Raw genomic sequence first — 8549 nt, forward strand, 5'->3', positions numbered from 1 at the left:
CGGGAGCCCCCGAGGGGGTGGCGGGGTATCGGGGCGTGTTGCCAAGACTCTGAGGGCGGAGGGATATCTGTCAGGGCATGCAGGGGGGACTCTTTGACGGGGTGGAAGGATCTCTGTTGGGGGGGATGAAGAAGGTGTTCTTCCGCCCCCTCAAAGACATCCGTTGGGCAAATGGAGGGGACACGGAGGGTGAAGGGACATCAGGGCATATGGCAGGGACTTTTTGTATCGGGGCGTGTTGCCAAGACTCTGAGGGCGGAGGGATATCTGTCAGGGCATGCAGGGGGGACTCTTTGACGGGGTGGAAGGATCTCTGTTGGGGGGGATGAAGAAGGTGTTCTTCCGCCCCCTCAAAGACATCCGTTGGGCAAATGGAGGGGACACGGAGGGTGAAGGGACATCAGGGCATATGGCAGGGACTTTTTAAAGGGGTGGAAGGATATCTTTTTGGGGGATGCTGTGGGGACTGAAAGGAGTGGAGGGACATCTGTTTGGGGCATGTGGAGGGGTCTCTTTGAGGGGTCAGAGGGATACCCATCGGGACATGCAGGGAACTCTTCGAGGGTGGAAATCGGTATTTTTGAGGGACTCTTTGAACAAGTGGAGGGATATCTGTTGGGGATTGCTGGGGACTCTTTGAGGCGGCGGAAGGATATCTGTCGGGCTGCAGGGGAGACTCTGGAAGGGGGGGCGGAGGGACACCTGTCACCCCTCAGTGGGTGGAAAGATACGCGGTGCTATGGAAGGGGGCAGGCGGATGACCTGAGGTGGTGGAAGGACGTATCCTCGTACGGGGCTGGGGCCGCAGGGACTATTTGAGGTGGTGGACAAGTGCATCTTGTCATTGGTGGGCAGCAGGGGAACGCATCCTGGCATTAGGAGGGGCCAGGTGGACTATTTTTGGTGGCAGAGGGATATAGACTGGGTCTTGGGATTGCAGCGGAGGGATATCTGTGGGTCTTGGGGTGGGGCACAGTGAGCCATTTTGGGGGTGTAGGGGGCGGCAGAGGGACACCTGTGGCCCCTCCTATGGGTGGAGGGATGCACATGGCGATATGAGGGAGGCAGGGACTGTTTGAGGCGGTTGAAGAATAATATTGCGGGGGTCTGACAGGGACTGTTTGAGGGGCTGGAGGGCCATAGCCTGGTATAGGGGGCAGGCAGGGACTACTTGAGGCAGTGGAGGGATGTATGCTGATATGGGGGCGCGAATGTACTATTTGATGTGGCCGAGGTATACTCTTGGTATGGGGGAGGAGGCGGAAGGACACCACACCTCATGCCCTGGGGACTATTTTTTCTCCCCTGCAGCCGTTCAAAGGACGTGGTGGAGCCACTGCTGAAGCCACAGTGGTACGTGCGCTGCGACGGCATGGCGCGGGGGGCAGCCGAGGCTGTGCGCCGCGGCGACCTCCGCATCCGCCCTGACTTCCATCTCAAGACCTGGTTCCAGTGGATGGACAACATCCGGTGAGGCCGAGCGTCCCTGTATCCCTTTGCCTTTACACCCCCTCTCCCCCCCACCATCTTTTCCCCCGCCATCTTTGTGTCTTTGCCATGGTATCGCTCCGCCTTCACCTCCAGCTGGGGTGGAGGGATATGGTGCTCCATCCGGTAACATGGAGCACTGCGTATTGCAGCAGGAGTAGTAGAGCTGTTACCTGCCTAACGTTAAGGCCCAGGAGACAGGCACAGGGGTCGGGGAACCCAGCCTTCAATCTCTGCCTTGGAGTGGGCTTAAGTTGCCCCCAGACTCTGCCCCCTGTTGGGGCTACAGTTGTCCCTGCCTCACAAGCCTCATGGTGGGCGTCTTCCATTGCAGAAGCAGTAGTAGTCTGTTACCCACTGTAAATAAAGTCCCAGCAGATGGGCACTGGAGGGGCACACAGCCCCAGTCTCCACCCCACAGTGGAGTTAGAATTGACCCCCATTTTTGCCCCATGGTGGAGCTACAATTGCCACTTTTGATCTGAGCTGGCCCTGTATGGCAACAATAGTAGTAGGGCTGTTATCCCCTAAAATCATATCCCAAGAGATGGGCACAAGTGGGGGAGAGGGGGGCACAGACCCTAATCACCCCACAGTGGAGTTAGAATTGCCCCCCATTGGGACTATAATTGCCCCCTCTGCCCCTGCCTGAGCCCCTGGGGGGTGCCCCCTGATTGCAATAGCAATAGTAGAGCTGTTATCTCTTCTCCAGGGCATAGGACATCGGATGAGTCCCCAAACTGCCTTTCTATATACTGGGATCATAGGGGAAGGGGTGTTCCTTTCACTGCAGCAGCAATAGTAGGGTTATTATCTGCCCCGATATTGGGTTAACCACCTCCAGAGGGGCCCCTCCTGGGGTCCACAGAGCCGGGGACTGGCTTCTCACACATGGGTGATCCACTAGGGGGCACTATCTACACCAGGCAGCAGCAGTAGTAGGGCTTTTATCACCCTGATGACACTTACCAGGAACCCCCCCCCACCCCTCCCAGCATGAGGGAGGGGTCTCCCCCCACATCAGGCAGCAGCAGTAGTAAGGCTTTTATCCACCTGGGGATACTGAGCTGCCCCCCCACCAACTCTCCTTGCTTTGGCAGTGGCCGGGGTCACTCCCCCTCATCAGAGAGCAGCAGTAGTAGGGCTTTTACCCACCTGGGGGCACTCACCAGGATCCTCTTATCATGCTGTGCAGGGCTGGGGTTCTTTTCTGTGGCAGACAGCAGCAGCAGTGGGACTTTTCTCCGCCAGGGGGCATTTACCAGGACTACCCCCAACCCACATATATCATGGGGGTGGTTGGGGTCCCTCTGTCAGGCAGCAGCACTAGTAGGGCTTTTATCTTCCCCTTGCAGGGACTGGTGCATCTCACGGCAGCTGTGGTGGGGCCACCGCATCCCTGCCTACTTCATCACTGTTGATGACCCTGCTGTGCCCCCGGGGGAGGTGAGACAGAGGGGATGGGGGGCCAGATTTGGGCCAGGGGCAGGAGACTGGAAGATGGGCTGATGTGGGGTCTCTCGCTGGCAGGACGCGGACGGCAGGTACTGGGTGAGTGGGCGCAGCGAAGAGGAGGCGCGTGGCAAGGCTGCCAGGGCCTTTGGGGTGACCCCCGACAAAATCTCCCTACGGCAAGGTATGGGGGGCTGGGCTGTTGGTTGGGACTGAGGGGCACCAGGGGAGGGTGGGGGTTGGGAGGGGCAACACCAAAGCTGAGGGGTGCAGGTTGGGAGTGGGGCACTAGCCAGGCTGGGGAGGGCTGTGGGTCTGAAATGAGGGGTACTGGCAGGGGGGGGGGCGGATGGGGAGGGGGGGGTCGTCGCATCCCTCCCAGACGAAGACGTACTGGACACGTGGTTCTCTTCTGGCCTCTTCCCCTTCTCCATCTTCGGCTGGCCTGAGCTCGTAAGTCTGAGGGGTGCATGTGGGACCCAGACATGCGGGGGGCTGTGGCACAGGGCCCTCACTCTTAGGGAACCAGCCTTCTGGGGCAGGGGGTAGACTGGGCCATCACTCCTAGGAATCCACATGTCTGTGGCAAAGGTGGACTAAGCGGTCAGTCCTAGGGACCCAGGCAGGTGGGGGACATGACTGCCATTCTTCCTAGGAACCCAGGTGTCTGGGGCAGGGGAGTCAGGGACCTAGATATTTGGCACCATAGCACAGGGCTGTCAGAACCCAAGTGTCTGGGCTGTAATACAGGGCACTTCCTTCAGCCCAAAGTCATCGATCGTAGGGAACCCAGGCATCTGGGGTGGGCACCAGCTGCTTGCAACCCTGGTAGGTCATAGGCGTCACTCCTAGGGACCCAGGCTTAGGGAGCAGGGTGTGGGACTGGGCTATCACTCCTAGGGAGCCAGGCGTCAGGGGCAGGGGTGGCCGATCACTTTTAGGGACTCAGGTATCCAGGGTGAGGGAGAGTAGAATTGGGCCATCACTCCTAGGGACCCAGGCATCCACATCTGCCCTTTTCCCCCCTCACAGAATGAGGACCTGGAGGTCTTCTACCCTGGGACCCTGCTGGAGACGGGCCACGACATCCTGTTCTTCTGGGTCGCACGGATGGTCATGCTGGGCCTCAAGCTGACTGGAAAACTGCCCTTCCGCGAGGTGAGACTTGCCGGCGCTCCCTACTGCCCCTGCATCCTGCCCTCTGCCCCCCTAACTGCCTCCTGCCCCTGTCTTCCAGGTCTACCTCCACGCTGTGGTACGGGACGCCCACGGGCGCAAGATGAGCAAGTCCCTGGGCAACGTCATTGACCCCCTGGATGTTATCAGCGGCATTTCGCTGGAGGTAAGGACTGGGCTTGACTCTGCCTCCCTGAGCCTTAGCTCCGCCTCCCGCTGGAGACCTGGGGGGTTGGGTGGCCCTGCGTTAACCTCATCACCAAGCCAATGTGCATTGGAGTGGACTTTGAGCCCTGGCCATCAGTAGGTTCTGGGGTTAACAGTGTGCATTTCCCAGTGGGTGTCAGTGTTAAGCACTGTGGGTTTCCATCAGTACGTTTCAGGGTTAACACAGTGCAAATATACACTGGTGAGTTTAAATATTAAGACAAAGTGGGTTTTGATGAGTAGGATGGAGAGCCATCACAGTGCAAATTTCCAGCGGTAGGTTTTAACCTCAAAACCATGCAGGTTTCCATCGGTTGGTTCCAGAGTTAACACAAAATGAATCTCCATTCATAGGTTTTAATGTTAAGATTGATAGGTTTAATTAGTAAGACTATGGAGGTTTCCATCAGTCGGTTCAAAGTTCCATACAAATTCCCAGCAATAGGTTTAACGTTAATACCGTGCACGTTTCTATCAGTAGACTTCAGAGTTAACACAACATGAATTTCCATTGATAGGCGTTAATGTTAAGATTAATGCAAATTTCCTTCAGTAGTTCCAGTGTTAACATGATGCAAAATTCCATTGGTCAGTTATAATACTAAGACCATTAAGGTTTCTGTCAGTAGGTTTCAGAGTTAACAGGATTCTGCTTTTCATTGGTAGGTTATCATGTTAAGACAATGTAGGCTTCTATCAGTAGATTCCAGAGGTAGCACAGAAATAATTTTCATTGGTAGGTTTTAATATGAAGACAGTTCAGGTTTCCATCTGGTTTCCATAGTTAACACAACATGAAATTCCATTGATGGGCTAAGAATGCAGGTTTCCATCAGTAGGCTCCAGGATCAACACTGTTCAAATATCCATTAATAGGTCTCAGTGTTAAGGCTATGCAAACTTCGTTCGGTAATTCCAGTGTTAATGTGATGCAAAATTCCGTCTGTTCGTTGTAATAGTTCAACCATAGAGGTTTTTATCAGTCGGTTCCAGAGTTAAGGCAATGTCAATTGTCATTGGTAAATTTTAAGACAATGTAAGTTTCCATCATTAGGTGCCACTGTTTACACAACGCAAAGTTCCATTGATAGGCTATAATGTTAAGATGCTGTAGATTTATATCAGCAGGTTCCAGGCTTAACAGAGTGCAGGTTTTCATTGGTATGTTTTCATGCTGTGACAATACAGATTTCCATCTATAGGTTTCAGAGTTAACACAATGCTGCCTTTCATTGGTAGGTTTTAACATTAAGACCACGCAGGTTTCCACCAGTAGGTTTCAGAGTTAACATGATGCAAATGACCATTGGTAACTTCCAGCAGTAAGACCATGCAGGCTTCTATCAGTAAATTTCACACAGTGTAAATATCTGTTGGTAGGTTTTAAAGTTAAGAACCTACAGGTTTCTGTCAGTAGGTTTCAGGGTTAACACAATGCAGCTTTTGTGGGTGCGGGCTAGAGGTAGTGCAGCACAGAAAGAAAGTGCAGGTAGGTTCCAGGGCCAGCACAGTGCATCGTGGCATCAGTAGGTTCCAGAGTTAACATGCCATTGAGATTCCATTCTCTGGGCGGGCTATCCTGGAGCCATGATGACTTGACTCCCATTGGTAGTTTCCAGAGCCAACAACCCATGAACTATCTTCTGCTTGTGTTTTCTGGGGTGGTGCTAGTGATTGCCCATCTGTAGGTTCCAGAGTTAACGTTGATGGGGCATAAATGGGTTCCAGAGTTAACAAGCAGGAGACAGCTGATAGGATGTTCTCTCTGGCATATGGGATCCCATCAGTGGGTTCCAAAATCAACCCCCAATGAAACTCTCCCCTGGGGCCCTGTTGGTGAGTGCCCATCAGTAGGTTCCAGAGTCAACAGTCCGTCTGCTCTCCCCCAGGGCCTGCATGCCCAGCTCCTGGACAGCAACCTGGACCCCGCGGAGGTGGAGCGTGCCAAGGAGGGCCAGGTGAAGTGCGGCAGGGAGGGGAAGCAAGACCAGACCACTTTCTGTGGGGTCTGGAGTTGGGGGCGCTGAGCTGAGGGGTCTCACTGTTTTGTTTCCTCTAGAAAAGCGACTTCCCAGCTGGGATCCCCGAGTGCGGGACTGATGCCCTGCGCTTTGCCCTCTGCGCCTACACGGCACAAGGTGGGTGCCCCCCACCCAACTGCCAGCCACCCCCTGTCAGGCCAGCCCCAGCTGTCCTTGGGTCAGGTCCTGGGGACCCTGCTTGGGTTTTCTTGGGTAGAGCTAGTGGGGACCATCAGTAGGTTCCAGAGCCAACACCTGGTTTGGTTAACTCTGTGTCTGAGCCTTCCTAGAGCAATGGTGACCACCTCCCACCATTAGGTTTTAGAGTCAACACCCTGTTATTGGTCTTCTGTTTGGGGTTCCTAGACCGGAGCTAGTGGGGACTTTTCAGTAGGTTCCAGAGTCAACATCTCAGTGAGATCACTGCTAACCCCCTGGGTTAGCATCTCAGACCTCCACTATCCCCCCACACCCAATGGGCTCACTCCCTGCCCACCCCACCCCTCACCTCCTCTTTCCTGCTGGGCTGCCTTCTCCCACTACCCCAGCCTCACCTCCACAGACTGGTCCATTAGCCTCCTGGGTCACTGGCCTTCCTGGAGTGGTGCTTGCTGGCTCCCATCAGTAGGTTCCAGAGTTAACACACTTGACCACTTTTGTGCGTGGGCTTCCTGGGCTGTGACACCAGTAAGATCCAGAGTTAACAGCCTGCAGAGTGTGTAAGGGTGCTAACAGCAGGCAAGGTTCTTTGGGTAGATCTAATACATTTTATTAGGCCAACTCAGATAGTTGGGAAACATCTTCTTTGCAAGCTTTTGGGTGCAAACACCCATCATCATGCTGAGGAGGTGTCTGCAGTTGGTCTGTGCTCTCCTGGATGGGATAGAAGAGAAGCCAGAGGCCAGCCTGGGAGAATTCCCATTAGTGAAAATGCAAACTGAGGCAGTCAATGGGGGAGAAACAGGTGGGGAGAGAAGAAGAATGTAGACCTGGTGATAAGAATGTAGCTGGTAAATAGTGGAGACGTACCTCGGGAGTCAGATGTCAGTCGGGTTGTAATGTGTCATAAATCTAATGTCCGTGATTTTTTGTATCCAGTAGGTTTATGAAGTGAAGTTCATATGCTCGTCTGTGAAACGTGTTTTGTAAATTCCTTTGAGGGTTAGAACTGGTAGCTTGGAGAAAGAGAGAGTGGTTTTCTTGTGAGAAATGTGCCCCCACAAGTAGTTGGGTATTCTTGTCTTTAATAGATTTCTGGTGCACATTCATTCTGGTGCGCAGTTGTTGTTTTGTTTCTCCTACATAATTTCCATCAGGTCATTTGGTGCACTGGATGAGATATCACATTTCCGGAGGTGCAGCTGTAAGATCCAGGAATGGGGTGGTTCTGTTGTGGGGTGTAGTTATAGTGGGGGTGGTGGAGACGTGTTGGCAGGTGCTACATTTCTTGTCCCGGCATGGTCAGGGTCCACTCGGCATGTTTTGTTTCTGGTGATGAGGTTAGCGAGGTTTGGTGCTTGTTTAAAGGCTAGGATGGGTGTTTCTGGGAAGATCTCTGTGAGAATTGGGTCTTCATCTAGTCTGGGTTGCAATTGTTTGAGGATTTTCTGTACAGGTTTCAGGGAACGGTAGTGTCATAACCAGTCGTGTGAGATTCGTTGTGGGGGTTTCTTTTGTACTGCAGCAATTCTTCACGTGGTGTCTGGGTGGCTCTTTCCATTGTGTGCTCGCTCTCTCTGGAGGAGTGTCCTTGCTGAGTGAAAGCCCTTTTGAGATTTGTGAGGTGATGATCACAGGTGTTCTCCTCAGTGCAAATTCAGTGGTATCTGAGGGCTTGGCTGTATATTACAGCTTTCTTGATGTGTTTAGGGCAGGGGTGTCCAACCTTTTTGAATGTGGGGCCGGATCACGAACTTTTTATCACCCAGTGGGGCTAGCGAGCCATATTCAAAGATGTCACAGGAAGTGGTAAATTATCAGGAAGTGATGTCACATGACCTTTGACACCAATTAAGTTGCAGGGGTTGACATGGTGCTGGTTGACATGGCATGCATGCCTGGGTTGACATGGTGCTGCAGGAGCTGCTTGGCTATAGCCGGGTTGACCTGGTGCAGGAGAAGCTACGGGGCTAGGCCCGGGTTAACCTGGGGCCTGCCTGGCCTGCCGGTGCCATGCGTGGGTTGACATGGTGCTGCAGGACCCGC

At 53.6% G+C, this 8549-nt stretch overlaps 1 protein-coding gene across 1 annotated transcript in view; it reads left to right on the forward strand.

Annotated features, from left to right (window-relative positions):
- The window catches only part of VARS (valyl-tRNA synthetase), a 26183-nt gene that overhangs the window by 13455 nt on the left and 4179 nt on the right, over positions 1-8549 (forward strand). Inside the window, 8 exon segments of the mRNA XM_025194051.1 lie at positions 1235-1470; positions 2844-2934; positions 3019-3124; positions 3323-3393; positions 3973-4098; positions 4178-4282; positions 6213-6281; positions 6383-6461. Of these exon segments, the coding sequence (XP_025049836.1) occupies positions 1235-1470; positions 2844-2934; positions 3019-3124; positions 3323-3393; positions 3973-4098; positions 4178-4282; positions 6213-6281; positions 6383-6461 (883 nt within the window).

The sequence above is a fragment of the Alligator sinensis genome, unplaced genomic scaffold, assembly GCF_000455745.1.
Source record: "Alligator sinensis unplaced genomic scaffold, ASM45574v1 scaffold1740_1, whole genome shotgun sequence".
In the NCBI taxonomy this organism is placed as follows: Eukaryota; Metazoa; Chordata; order Crocodylia; family Alligatoridae; genus Alligator; species Alligator sinensis.